This window comes from Montipora foliosa, chromosome 3 (assembly GCF_036669935.1).
Source record: "Montipora foliosa isolate CH-2021 chromosome 3, ASM3666993v2, whole genome shotgun sequence".
Classification (NCBI taxonomy): domain Eukaryota; kingdom Metazoa; phylum Cnidaria; class Anthozoa; order Scleractinia; family Acroporidae; genus Montipora; species Montipora foliosa.
Window position 1 is genome coordinate 23,237,296 of NC_090871.1, and position 15,000 is coordinate 23,252,295.

The following is a 15,000-nucleotide window of genomic DNA, read 5'->3' on the forward strand; positions in this document are numbered from 1 at the left end:
ACAGTTTATTGGAGTGACGGTGAGTGAAAAGCATCTGTGGTTCTTCACCGTGATAGATACATTGATTTCCTATAGAATTCGAAGGATGTAACTTATAATATTGCAATAGTATTTTAAAAAATAGTCTTCGTGTGGAACAGCACACTCCCCTTGCTCTTGAAAATTATTTTACGTCTAACCTCAAATACAATCAAGCATTGCTTTCTTTTCTAAAAATATACAAAAATTGATTTTGAAAGGTATACTAAGTGTCCGTGCAATGCTTGGTCGAACTTTGGCTTCTCAACAATTTACTAAAAACAACAACTCCTTAAAATACTAAACCGATACGCCACTTAAACAATTTTCTTTTTTGCTTCCTAGAGCATGGTAAAACTCAATGAGAAAGGTGATCGACTTGGAGTTTTTGAAATTTCTCAACTAAAAAAGGTATGCTATCGTGTAATCATCATCATTATCGTCGTTGTCGATGTTAAGATCATCGAAACTAGTTTCAAGAAAAAGCTCATTCCTTAATAATAGTCCATTCAGCTTTAGTGATCTCTCAGAGATTCTAGGAGAAGAATAGCCTAAATCAAGTTGATTTAGGCTATTCTTCTCCTAGTAAGACGCATGCGAAGAGCACCATGGTTAAGGAAATATGGTAACCCATCGTTGCCGAGAAATTTTGGTTTTGGTTATGACGTCATGCTACGACTGTCTTTCCGCCGTGCATTCAGCTTTTCGTGTCACACGCTGTGGGCAACACGAGAAAGAAACCCACACTTTTCACAGATTACTATATATTCTCGCGAAGCAAACGAAAAAACTTCCACTTACAACCAAAGCTCGCGGGATCAAATATAAACTCTTTTCATGACTTGTCCGGTATAGTCAGTCAGTAACCACAAAACCGACGCTAACTCTCATTGGCTGAAACGTCATAACGTGGTTTTAAGAACGGCAATCAACTCACTCAATGGCACGCACCCCTTCATTCACTTTAATCATGCTTACATAATTTGACACCTACACGAATAACTTATTTCTTGATCAGTGGAAAAAAACCATGAAAACAAGCTAAGTATTATTTTAAATATGTCGTGCAACGAGGGAAAAGGAAAAAGAGAGAGAGACAAAAAAGTAGGTAGGCGACGAACAAGCGACGGTCAACGTGAAAGAGAGCTACAGAGAGCATGAAAAAACAGGCGAAATATCAGTGACAACGAACGAGATCGATAGAGCAAGAAAGGGGCGAATAAAGAGACGAAATTACGTTGATAAGCAGTGCAAGAAAAAGCAAGCTCGAGCACGAGAAAACAAGCTAAAAATAAAAATAGCAAAAAGGGCAAGAACGAGTATGAGAAAATAGGCTGAATAATGGTAACGAAAAACAGCGAAAAGAGAAAGAACGAGCACGGGGACTGGTCATACGGTAAATCGGCTAGTTATAAAAGTATCTGAAAATAAAAACTTAAATAATAGTAATCGAGGATCCCTGCTCTCACGTGAAAAAGAATAAAATGTCAGTTTAGGAATAAAATATCTATTTGTGTCTTTAAAAGTATGAACAGTAAGCATCGTAAGTTTTGTAACTATCGTGTTGAATTAAATAACATTTTTTTTAAAGTATGAAAAAGTTCAACAGAACCCAAATTCTAGATACAACTGTAATGCAAACATTTTGCTACGGAGAGAAGAATAGCCTAAATTACTAGAATATTAACAAGGCCATGATCTATAAATGTAGCCTTTTCCTTCGGCGGGGGTATCCCGAATGAACACAACTTTACATACTTCTCCTTGCCAAGTTCTAAAGATAAAGTTCCTTGGCTGGAAGATCTGCAGGACACCTTCAACCCCCTCCTTCATTCCATACATTTCTCATTACCCAATTTCAACTTAATGGAACGCCATACTGAGAAAACACTGTCCTGTCCCGAATTTCTATTCCTGTAATTAGCAGTCACGTACTCACATCGCGCGCACGGTGAATTCATTCAACGATCTAGTACAATGTTGACTGACTGAGAAAATTAGGAAAATCAGTATAAAAATCATCAACCTTTTGCGGTAAGTTTGTTACAAAGGTCCCTCACGTTAATTAGAAATATTTGAGATAAGTGCAACGCGTGACATTTTCAAACAAATTTCACTGCTTTGATAGGGACCGAGTTTGAAGCAAAGTGCAGCCATGATGTGACGAACTCTTCCCTGAAATATTATCCGGAAATGAAGTTTGAGTGGCAAGGTGAGATGACATCGAAAAAATAAGGAAAAAGATATAGTTATCAGTGCAGTAAACATTCTTTATATTCAACTCTTGAAGTACAGCTAAATAGATGCACGTTAAATTTTCAAAAACGTAGCAAAGTCCCCTTACTCATGCAACAGAGTAGTCTTTTTGTTGTATTTACTCCTCAATCGAAAATGCAAAGGGTGGTCATAAAGAGGGAGTTGAGTTGCCCAAAACCGGCACCCTTTGGATGCGTGGATTTCCATTGTTAAGTTATTTTTCGATTTGCCGTTTTCACACTAGAAGACGGACAAATCGTCCTGGGTTTAGTCGCCTAATTCAAGACGACCAATTCCTTTAGTGTTGTCCCACGTAAATTCATAAAAGACGGACAATGAGTGCATGAAGATTGGCACTGAGTATGGCTTAGTTACCTTACCATTCGCGCCAGCCTTTTTTCCTCCCGCCATATTGAAAACCTCCCCTAAACCATCGCTTCAATCGCTTCCTTGGCTAGTTCCATTTCTCCTTAGTGGTTATATAATTAATTTGTCCATTTGTTCGTCTGACGCGAATTAAGGTCGGACTTGTTCATCTGGACGGACAAATCTTCTCCTTAAACGAACGAGTTTCAGACGACTACGTCCGGCTCGTCTAAAAATGGGTTCTTCTCGTTTCACATCAGACGATTTGTTCGCTCACTAGTGTACATTACGGAAGGTTCTGCTTAGGTGCATAGCTGAAGATTGAAATTAAAAGAACTTTTCCGTTTGAGACTTCATCATACTATACGCGCCAATGCCGTCCTTCGATGAGTTCCCATGACATCATTGAATTACACAAGATAAGGGGAACCTACTACCGATTCCAAATAGCCAGCTTTTGAAAAACTTTTATATTCATGCCTTTTACTCTACTTTTCCTGTATTTTTTCCTCTTTGTACTTACCGTATTTCATGTTCATGTATCTTTTACAGGAGGAAATCCACCAAAGGATCGCCAGGGCAAACGCAACGACCTCATCACGATGCCCAAGACCATGTTTATCTTTATGTGTGTCTCGGGGAGCTTGGGAATTTGCTTGGCCTTTGCACTCTTATGTTTTAATGTCAGAAACAGGAACATAAGGTATCTTGTTTAATTTATATAATAGCTGGAGCCCATAGTCAGGAGCCTACGACTCCAGTACTACAGTGTATGGAGCGTTTTCACTCACGTGACCAGCAGCCATATTGGATTACTGAAACAAAAGAACTTATTTGCATAAAAATAGAGTTCAAATCGCAGAGGATTAGTTTGGTACACCATCATGGCCGCCATTCCTTTGTTTTGGAACACCAACATGGCCGCGGAGTCTTAAGAGTAGTTTTCTTTATGTTTCTCACAAAGAGAGTTTCATGCCTGACTTAAAACCAGCTTGAAGTTAATGTACACAATAACTGTAGCTTGAATCTATTATAATTGTTATTGTCATTCTTATTTTTTAATTAAAGACTACTGGTGATTCTTTTCTCTCCTAAAGGCTTATTAAAATGTCAAGTCCGAATCTGAACAATGCCACCATTCTGGGATGTATTCTGTCTTACATTTCTGCCATTCTTTATGCATTCGATGGAAATCATGTCACAGATCAGCTTTGCAAGGTGGGTCGCTACTTGTAGCATCGTGTCCTTATACACATAGTCGTCTTGACATTCGTACTAGAAGAAGTTGATCGAATAGGGAAATCTTAGTTTCCATTTTTGCCTTATTAGCGCGAGGCTGTCGTTTTATAATCAGTTAGGTAAGAATAAAGAACCATTGACATTCAATTGTATAATGAGCTTTCTCTGAAAATTTGAACGCGATATACCAGAACCTCTATGAGCAATGATGCTTCGAAAATTCGAATTGTGCAAAGCATGTATTGAATTAATAAAGCTTTTGCCACCCAAGAATTTATCAGTTCTTAATGACGGTGCCTACTGTTGTTGTTGTTGTTGTTGTTGTTGTTTTAAGATTTTTACAAATATTGTTCATGAAAAATGAGTGGTTACCCCCAATTTTCTTTTTCGATTTGAATAACACTAGTAGGCACCGTCCTTAATGACTAAATAACTGGCTCGTTATCAAAGCTGAAAGGCGTAAAATTGGAGATGAACCAAGTTTAACAAATTCTAGATCTTTTACCTTTTGAAGTCAATTTGTAAGTAGGGTGGTGCATCCAGTGAGCAAACTCGAATGTAAATGAAACGAAATAGAAACAATGAAATCAGCAAAAATTCTCTTACACAGAGTGTGCAAATACATGATATGATTATTTCATCTAATATGCAGCTTCCTACATTTTTGGGGGATGAAAGAGCTTACACCAAACTAAATGGATTGTTTCGAGCCATTGTTGCCAATTAGTACCATGTGGTATTTCAATCCTTACAGCATGACAGGACGTTCGTCATGCATCTGTACCTACCATCGCAAACCAATTGTTTTCCTTGTCCATTTTTGAAAACCTTTTTGTGACGTAAATATAACAGTCACTATTACTGCTTTCCTCAGGCCCCTCCTGAAAATGGCGAAATATGCCGGGCCGCTGCATGGGTTTTTGTGTTCGTTTCTTCCTGGGTAAGGTTGAGAAAGGGGGTATTCGTAGCCTTTTATTGAGGTGAGGGCAAAAACAACAAACAAAGTGAATAAATCTTTTTTTCAAGAATTGTATCTTAATAATGGCTTGGATGCGATGCTTTTCCAGTAAATTAGTGCTACCGACCATCCGAAAAAGCCTCGGCTTGTGTCATCTGCTAAGGTATTCGGTTTTGGCTTGCTCATCGAGTAAATCAATTTTTCCGAGGTGGCAGATTTCAGCCAAACAACGTAATTTTCTGAAAAAGCCACAGAGTCTTTAAACCGTACCTCCCTTTTGTTGACAAAGGTGTTAATATGACCAATAGTGTACAGTTATCCTTCATTCAAAGAAATCATTTTCAGTTTTTTTTTCTTTCTTTTCTTTGTAGGCCAGGGTTTCTACTCTCTGTTTTGGATTTACGATTGCCTTTGGTCCTTTGTTTTCAAAAACATGGCGCGTTCACAAAATCACAAGAATAATGAGCGCAAAGAAGATGGTTAGACTTTTTTCCCTGCTTCTTTTCTTTTATATTTACATTTCCCTTTTTCAATGGTTTATGTTTCCTTACACGTTGGCCACGATATTATTCCTGTTTGATCGCAAATTATAGGTGCTTTCGAGTGACCGTTCTTCCGGAATAGGAATACATGCATGGAATATAGAAGCTAGAACCCTTGGTTTTCACAGAGATTCACATTAAAATTGTCAAACACCTGCTAAAATGCTATTTTAAACATATCTTTCCTTGTTTCTTCTAAACGCCAGACATAGTCCGTTTTAAATCATCATTCCACGTATTCTTATATATCGGAATAGGGTCAATCGAACACACGCTAACTGTGGGCCATTATTAATATCTTGGGTTTCTTTTCATCGCCGAAGAAGTAAGGTATAATATAATAGAGAGATTTAGAACGGCATGCCGCTGCTCACTCAGTTCTATCATTTCTTTCTCTTTTAAGAAATAATTAAGGAGATGAAACAGGTTTCTTTGACTTTTGACAAAATGGATATCTCAGCCTGACGTTTGCCATAAAGCGATGTCAGTTTTTTATATGACAAGGAATTCTCAGGCTAAACGGATCACTCTGGCTGGTTTTTGGTCGGGATTTTACAGTACGAACCATCACTATAGAACAGTTCGTTTCCGTATTTTTTCCCTCTGCCGGGAAATTCAAGTTAGCCCTCGGTCGTTTTTCTACCGGGACCTCTCTGGGCTCGGTACGTACTGCCACGACCTCGGGCCGGTAGCTAACTTAAGCAACGACAACGGCGACGGCAACGAGAAAGTCATCTTAAAATATATATTCGCGTAATTTTAATCGCTTGGTGACTATTTCAACAAGGGTGTGGTAGTGCCTCAAAAATGACACTGGTCGGAACGGCACTTAATTTAGGGGAGAAAATGAACATTTATCCTCAAGTGCTGACGTTCTTCATAAAACCTCAAATTTGGCTATTTCACGTTGCTGTTTTGATGACGATGTCAAAGAAAGAAGGGCGTGCAAAGCTATTCTTTTTGCACACTAAATTTATGATGTTCTTGTTCTCGTCGCCGTTGTCATTGCATGAGGCCTCAAGTATTCCCCACTACGGCCCTCGCACTCGGTTAATAAGAGATTATTATTATATACTCAACAGAATATCGCGTTTCTGATTGTTAATGACGAATGCATAAATAGGTTATAGAGTGCAATACGGAAGTTGCTATGGAAACACAGCAATTGAGTAATTTTGTTGAATGATATAATAAATTAAAAATCGTATGAACTTGCTGGTGCATTTCGTGATTTATGGTCACTCGTCATGTTTTGAAAGTTCTCAAATTGGACTCGCCTACGGCTCGTGCAATTTTAGAACTTTCAACACTTCACCCTTGCCCATAATTTACGAAATGCATATGATTTCCTACACTAATAACGCGTGCGCTGAGAGGAAGATGGTCAGGTGACCGGAGTTTTGATCGATATTAGCTCATTTTGCATTTAATAAAGAACAGTGAAAACCCCGTATAAATTGACAGCTTACTAAAATAGAAATACCCCTGAGTAAAATTGGCAACGACAGGAGATTTGTGAACGACAAATATTATAATGGCTTTTTCAATGAGCAATTTATTATTCTAAACTGCCCGTCTTGTCTTGACTAAGGCCATCAGAGATGTACACCTTTTTGGAGTTGTTGGTGTCCTACTCGCCATGGATATGGTAATCCTCTTGACCTGGAATTTTCTGGATCCTCTAAAAAGGAAAACGACCTTTCTTCCCAGCTATGTAAGTATCATTTTAGAGTGTTCTTTAAAAGCACCCAGTTTCAGCGATCATGAGATTGGGGAAAATTACCAGATTTTTTTTCTAGCAAACAGTTCAGTATTCGTTGGTTCAATCCTACGCTTTGTTTGACCGAGCAGCCATTTTAAAGTTTTCAAGCTAAAAGTTGAAAGAATCACCTTTATCTTGGTGGCTATTCGCCATAATTTTGACTTCAGAGACTGTCGAAGCTAATATCGTGATTTCGATTGCTATGTTTAGTCATTGCCGGGAATAACTTTTGCGCTACCTTTTCAACCAATAACATGCAACTCCATAAGCAATGGTGGCTTGCACGTGTTTATTTTTGGGCGACCTCGAATTGTGATTGGCTTATCGCGACATGCAGATGCGTCTGTTGAAGCTGTCTAGAGTAATTACTTTGAAGTGAAAGTCAGGAAATTCATTGCAGTTAAATAAGAAGAAAACCAGGCTTGAAAGGGACCCAAACCCATGACTATTCGATTGCGGTAAATTTGCTCTACTGGCTGAGCTATCAAATCATCTCCAAGCCGAAACTTTTCAACTTCAGCTTCTGTCCTGTAAGGGGTGAATGAAATTATTTCAGAGTGATATGTAATATAACATCATTTATGTCAACTGCGGAATCGAAATGATATGTAAGTTAGACATAAAAATCTGTAATTACTTTCGTTAAAGTTTTACAACATGCTAACGAAAACTGCTCTATCCTACGTACAAATCGCTTAATAATTGTATATACTAACATACCAAGCACATCTATACAAGGAAATTTATAAATTCGCCAGACAATCGATTGTAAAGGGACACTTTGTGTTGGATGTCAAAATTAAGCGTGCATCTAACTAGGTCCAGTTCAGGGGCCCGTTTCTCGAAAGTCCCGAAAACTTTTCGGGCCCGAAAAGCCACTTGTAAAAGTGCCAACCGCTTGTTTTGGAAGCTGATCATTTAACGTGTTTTCAAAAAGAAAATAACTGTGAAGTTTGACGACCTAAATCCTCTCCGTTCTTGAGATACAAAGGGAATTGTGACACCCGAAAATGGCCGGTTAAGTTTCGGGACTTCCGAAAAACGGGCCTCAGGACATAATGTGCGTGCGGGTAATAGAACTCAATATAGGTACGCTAAACCATGAATCATTTGTTTTAATTGTCTGTTACACATATTTGCAGTATGATGAAAAAGATGACAACATGCTATATTTGCCGTACGTGTACACTTGCGAGGTCAACAATATGATGATATGGTTGGGCATTTTGTATCCATACAAGGGCATTTTGTTACTGTTTGGACTATTCTTGGCTTGGGAGACGAGAAATGTCAAGATACCTGCCCTGAATGATTCTCACCATATCGGTATGTCTGCTTGGATTTTTCTCGGAATTGAATAACAATTTGTTTTATTTACCGCAAAAAGTCTTTCCTTCAGACAACAATTACGTCGTCGCAAAAGCGCATGCATAATGCTTTTAATGTACTAGGGATCCATTTAAAGTAAAATGGAGATTACAACATTCTGTCTGCGTCGAGTCCTTAAACCCAGATATAATAGAAACTTTAGAATGGTGAATATTTCGGAAGCAAAAATGTCACTTAAAAATTTGCCTTTGCGCCGCCTGTTAAAAACGTCTGTTTACAAGATGTGGGCATTAACCTTGGCAAGCGTATTTGCCTTAAGGGGGTTTGCGAACAGTGGCCGTTACGCCAGTTGGCAACGCTCCATTACAAGAATATCCTTGCAATCGATTGGATGAGGAAAACGGTAATCGTACTGCAAGTTCGGCAAGGATTTCAGTGCGTTTGTTTTTGTTTGTTTGTTTGTTTATTTTTTCTGCGAGAATACAACAGGAAAATCAGGTGAAGAATCTGTCGCTATGTAACCGCAGTGCATGCTCAACACAGTGAGTTTCGAGCCATGGCAGAAGCTTCTTTTTCCGTACTCGTCAGCCAAGTGAACGCAGAATAAAAAAGAGACTTGTGCTAGCAGGGAATGGGCAATTTTCGCGGTAGCGTCATTTGACTACAACTGCCAGAATTCAGTTTGTTTTTCTTTTATTCGTATTTCGTATTCTTAGTGGGGTAAAAATAACGATAGCTCAAATAGGCCATTTTACAGTTGTTTGCTCTGCGACCTAGCCTATGAATGGCTGCGAGGCTGCCGGTGACCTTGCATTGATACAGTCCCGACTGCTTTTATCATGCAAATTGTGTTGTTGTAATTCTAATTAGTCCGTATTAACATTATAAAAGCATGGAGGTTTGTATCAAAACAGGGTCACCGGCAGCCTCGCTTCCATTCGTAGGCCAGGTAACTTAGCTACAACTGTAAAATGGTCTATTAGCATGAGACAAGCAAAACCTGTAGGCTTCTGCTACTTGTAGTCAAATGGCGTCATCATGCGAATGTCCTATTTGTCTGAAAGTCATGTTGATAAATAATAATGTCTACCCATATCTGTATTTTTATTGGTAGGCGTTGCCGTTTACAACGTTGTTATAGTTTGCATCGTTGGGACACCCGTGGTTTTGTTTGTTCAACCCTACCAATTTGAGACAGCGTTCATGGTCACAGCCATCTGTATATTCTTCTGCACGACGTCCACACTGTGTATCGTCTTTATACCAAAGGTAACACGGCTTCGGCATTTTTCATTACAATTTTCTCCTGTCAACGTACGTATGACGTATCATTCGGAGGTCGACCGGTGAAAGGGATACCATGGCGCAGAATGGCCGGACATCATTAATATTCATATGACTAATCATCGCATTAGCATACAAGTGACGCGCTGAAGCGCGAAATTTGAAAGCGACAAACTACATAATTAAAAGAAATGGCGCCAGAAATGGGCAAACGCCCAAATTTAATTTTCATTCTAAAAGCATCTCGGTTGTAAAAGTCCTAACTTTTGAAGACCAGATTACCCTTATTTTATCGAGACGCTCGGGAGATGGACACGACTTGTAAAAACTATTGCAAATTTGAGTTAAAATGCGATCGATTTTTCAGCCATTTTATATGAGAATTCAAAAATGCTTTTTTTCCATTTAAAATTTCTTGTTTGTGGACCAACTTTTTTATGAACTTGTAGCATGCAATAGTTTCTTTAAAGAGTAAATCCAGACATTAACTTAAAATGTCAAATATAGCGGCAAAGGATTTACTTGGAAATTTGCGCTCTTTTATTTCGTATCACATAATGAGCAGATAATGAGCCATTTTGCTCATGAATATGTATAAATGCAGGCACACTGGGTTCATGAATCTTGCTTTAGCTCCGCCTCCACTGTTCCCTCGGATTTTCCATAAAGGTTGACAATGTACTTTTCAGTCTACCGGATTTTGTTACGACCTTTGGCGAACATTTACGATTGAAGCCGACATCCAAAGTCGTAAGTTATCACCAGAGTGAGGATTTGGCACCAGACCAGTGTTGTTCTCACACAGGAGATAGTGTTTGCAGTAATCTTTCAAATTCTGCTCAGCGGAAATAGCAAAATGCTGACGTACTCGCTGTTTTCCTAGAAAATGAAGTCTAGGACCCCAACTATCAAAATTCCTGATTTACAGACGCATTTCAAGGCTACTGAAACTTTCCAATATACGACCTTCTCATCTCGCTGCACTGTAGCTCTTAAAAGAACTTTAACAAAGGAGAAGCACTGCGTCTTTCGAGAACTCAGTCAAAGAAAGTTATTAGAAAAACCACTCTTTGAACCAAAGGCTCTGTGAAAGCGGCTATCCTATAAGAGTCGTACCCTATCGTTGACCTTCCATGGGCATCGTCTCTTAGTTTATGTACTAATTGACTATTATTCTAGGAGGACGTGCTGGATATGAAGTGATAGATAACCAACGAGGTGCGTACGTAGCGCCGAGTTCGTTATAATCATTTCATATCCAGCATGCCCGAGTGGAATAATTGTTTTAGTAAAAACTTCAGGATCAACAACTCTTCCATGTTGATCTTATTTATCTGCCTCGGTCAATTCTGGTCCATAACGGATTTTGTCAGCCATTGTTTTCTCAAAACTGCAAAATTGTTTTCAGTTTGCTGACGCGTTCCTTAACCACATTAGGTACCGCAGGTATAGATCGTTTTCACTGTCACCCAACAAATTAATAAAATCGAAACCGTTCAAAGAAGTAAGCCAAAAACTTGAAGGAGACAAATTTATAAATCACCTCACCAACTCTCAGATATGTGCGGTCCATCTTTTCTGAGTTATTTGTCAAAGAGTTCCACGCAAGAGTTTTGTATGGAGCCGCCATGTTGGTGCACCACCGTTGTGCCCCAATATGGCGGCCAGCTCCAGAAATCCACACGAACATCTAGGATTTTAGCGATGAAAGCGCTCACTTTTCGCTTGTGAGATAAAATACACGTGTATGAACACATCTTCTTATGTACTTGAAACGCTCAGACTGCTGAGATTCATAGGCATAGACATTTTTTCAACCAAATAACTTTGTATCAAGGTGACAATTCGGAAATTCAAAAAGCAGTATTTTCGAAACGAAAGACGTCATCTTCAACCTCCGCAAGATAAAAATTCATAACACCTTGTGGTTTTGATTTTATGAGTATTGTGCTCCGCTATAAATAACCAACTAGCTAAATAAATAAACAAATAAAGTTTCAATTTCATAAATCTATCCTGCATGCATGGCCGTGTAAGAAATTCAGACTTTCTGTGGTTGCCGACAATATCTTTAAACAAAAGGGTTTTTTTTCCTGCAAATAAATAAATTTTAGTAAAAGGTTAATTTCGAGGCAATGAAAGGCTTACAACAGAACAACAGAAATAAACACATAATGTACTAAGTACCTTAATTTCAAAACACTAGTCCCATAAATTGTTTTTTACCCTGAGCCAGACTGTAATTCGAAAGTTTATTCGTAAAACCGGTACCAGGAGTGAATTAGGTAATAATGTTTCTCTGTCAATTTGGACTTAGTTTTAGATTACGATGCACACACGCGTGACTGCTTCTGCTATGTTTCTTCAGGGACATGACATCTGATTTCCGCGGGAACGTGTATTCTAAAATTAAACTCATTTGTGACTGTGCTGGGGAGCCCAATACCCATGTGTAATTCACGCGTGGTAAAACCCAGTTTGAGGTTATAGAGGCTGGATATCCACTCGAAGGAAAAAATGTTGGACCCAGCCATTCTCGTGTGGCAAGTCCTTTATATGATCAGTTACCTGCGGTGCTTTCAAGTAGTCTCCCCATTTCCACCTCCTCTACTAGCTAATATGAATGAGTGCTAAATTAAGCATGTCTGGTATTGGATAACTTCCCGTTTCTACCGATCTACAGTGTGGCAGCGATCACACGCCTTTCACTCACGCATTTTGACTGGCTAATTTTAGAGATCACCCTAAAAAGCTTTAGATCAAGGCGCGGTAAAAAGGCAATCATTTATTCAAAATCCATTACCTGCTGATAGCTTTAGTAAATAAAGAATAAATGCTATACCGAGTGATTGCATTGTGACTAAACTTGATAGACAACAAATGCAAGGAAACGATGTTATGTGCTTGTAATATTTCGATATAAATCTATATCATCTTCGGACTAAGGCGGGATACAAGTAGCAGAATTTAAATACCGCGAGATTGTGCAACAGTATAATCACGTGAAAGTGAAAAACAAAGAAACGAAACTGTCAGGAGAATAGGCGGAGTTCTCTACTGGCTTTTAAGCCATTGTTCAGAAATGGTGTTAGACGCTTAATATGGTAAGCTTCTTTATATAGTAATAGATTCCAGTTATCATCGCGATCTATTATGTTAGTGTTATCACGCACGGTTTGGGCGAAGAAGGAGGGAGAGGGCAAACGATGGCCGAAGTACGTCTGCATTCGCAGGTTATAGAAGACTAAGGCAACACTTTCTCCTCCGTTGTTTAAAGATCCCGAGTGCTGGTCCGGCTGGCCCGTGACCTCCTGCACCGTAGTCCCGATGTTCAACCAACTGGGTGCGGGCTTGGAAAAGAACGAAGCCGATGATGTTGCAGGTTTGAACCTCTACCTGCTACCTCATCCCTTTTAAATTTCCTTTCCAGAATTGCCAAGCAACTAAGACGTGATATGCATTTCTACTGGCCATTGGCTTTGCATTTAAATCAGGAATAAAAAATACCATGATTTTTATTTTTATTTTGACTGACTGAAACACTTGTTCTTCTACAGATTGCAGCTCTTAGGAAGTGTGACAGTAAGGATCCCAAAATCGGCATTCGCACCTTTGCTTCGTTAGAACACTACTCGGCGGCTGACCTTGCAAATTACATTGCGTCTACTTTCGATAAAGAGAGGGAAATGAAACAGCTGGAAGCCTTGTTAAAAGTGGTAAGCAATAACGAAAACATTAGGGACCTTTAGATCGGAAGACGTCTACGAGGACGAGTTTTTCGTACTGAGCATGCGCATAAGAATTGGAGGCCGACACTTTTCAAGGTGCACGTGCTCAGAACAGAAAACTCGTACTCGTAGTCCTCCTCGCTCCTCCGATCTAAAGGTCCCCATTATTATCTGCCTATGCGTTCGAGTAGTAATTAAGAGTTTTCCACTTCCTTGGCTGTTGTGCCTGAAGCTCTTACATATAAGAACAGGGAAGCTTAAAGATCAAAAAATCAACATTAATGTTCCCAGCTTAAGGCCCAGGCAAACGGTCTTAACATTTACTTCAACATCCGTTTGATTTTCTTTAAGCGTGTTGACTGCTGGGGTGGCCAAACAGTTTAAAAACATATCTTCAATAGTTGATTCAACAAAGCTTCACCACAGGCCTGGCATTCAGTCCCAGGCTGCAGCCGCGGTTGTTACTATGGACACGAACTTGTTTCTATGGATACGGACATGGATACGTCATCGAGAGACCGATTAACGCGCACGCGCATTCCCAACAATGCAAAAGCAAAAGGCTTTAACTTTATTCAACATTCGCGAAAACAAAAGAAATGTTAAATCGTTGTTGAAGCAAAGTTTAAAGATTTTTAAACTCATTCAACTTCAACTAAACATGTTGAAGCAAATGTTGCAGCCTTTTGCCCCGGAGCCTTTTGTTCCATTTGGTCATGGTGTTTTAGGCCGGTAATATTAACAGATTTTTCTTTTCTCGACACAGCTTCAAATGGAAAAAGAGAAAATAATAGAAAATGATAGTGCTTACGCTACGAAACTTTGAAAAGGTTTCTCGACAAGACCACACTTCTCTGGGACAAATGGTTTCAATGAATCAATATGGATTAATTTGAGCGGACAAAAAGCAAGTTTAGCACACTTTGGCAGTGGACGCTGCGTGAAATGATTGCTTATGCTTATGAATTTATTTATATCTCCTTTCTCCTTTTGCCAATCGAACAAGTCTTTTTGCATCAGTTTTCTGTTGCCCTAAGTTCTCAGTGGTTATATAGAATGCGGCCAAATCTCACTCTCCTCGAAGCTCTTTTCTCCTACGGGAACTCTTCAGTGCTGCACAGACTATTTATAGGACGGGCAACCTTTTTTTAGCCAGGCAGTCTTTCTTATACGTATCCTGTTCCTATCACCTGTAGTGTAACCCAGAATCAATGTTAACAACGTTTGTACTTCTGCGAATGGGATAGAGTGCAAGCTTTACGATTCAAAGGAGAAAACGGAATCTTCAGAGCTCTTTGGTCGTACGGTTACTTTCGCTTCACTTCTCTTCACTGTATTTTGACAAAATTTCAATACAGTCGAACCTCCACTGAGGGACACTTCCTGTAAGGGGACACTTCCCGAATGCGCACACCAAACCGCGGCCCCGGCAATTTTACTTTATATTTAACCTCCCGTAAGCGGACACCGGCACCTATTTGGGGTCCACAGGGTCTAAAAAAATTTCCTCTCGTAAGC

General features: G+C 39.3%; 1 protein-coding gene across 1 annotated transcript in view; it reads left to right on the forward strand.

Annotated features, from left to right (window-relative positions):
* Positions 1–368: 368 nt before the first annotated feature.
* LOC137994626 (gamma-aminobutyric acid type B receptor subunit 2-like) overlaps positions 369–15,000 on the forward strand; it is a 15,344-nt gene continuing 712 nt past the window's right edge. The window contains exons 1-10 of the mRNA XM_068840232.1: positions 369–425; positions 2,145–2,230; positions 3,193–3,343; positions 3,738–3,858; positions 5,209–5,316; positions 6,971–7,093; positions 8,284–8,467; positions 9,585–9,739; positions 13,312–13,470; positions 14,249–15,000. The exon at positions 14,249–15,000 is cut by the window's right edge and continues 712 nt beyond it. Coding sequence (XP_068696333.1) covers positions 2,212–2,230; positions 3,193–3,343; positions 3,738–3,858; positions 5,209–5,316; positions 6,971–7,093; positions 8,284–8,467; positions 9,585–9,739; positions 13,312–13,470; positions 14,249–14,308 — 1,080 coding nt within the window. The 5' untranslated portion in view covers positions 369–425; positions 2,145–2,211 and the 3' untranslated portion in view covers positions 14,309–15,000. The remainder of the gene's footprint in view (positions 426–2,144; positions 2,231–3,192; positions 3,344–3,737; positions 3,859–5,208; positions 5,317–6,970; positions 7,094–8,283; positions 8,468–9,584; positions 9,740–13,311; positions 13,471–14,248) is intronic.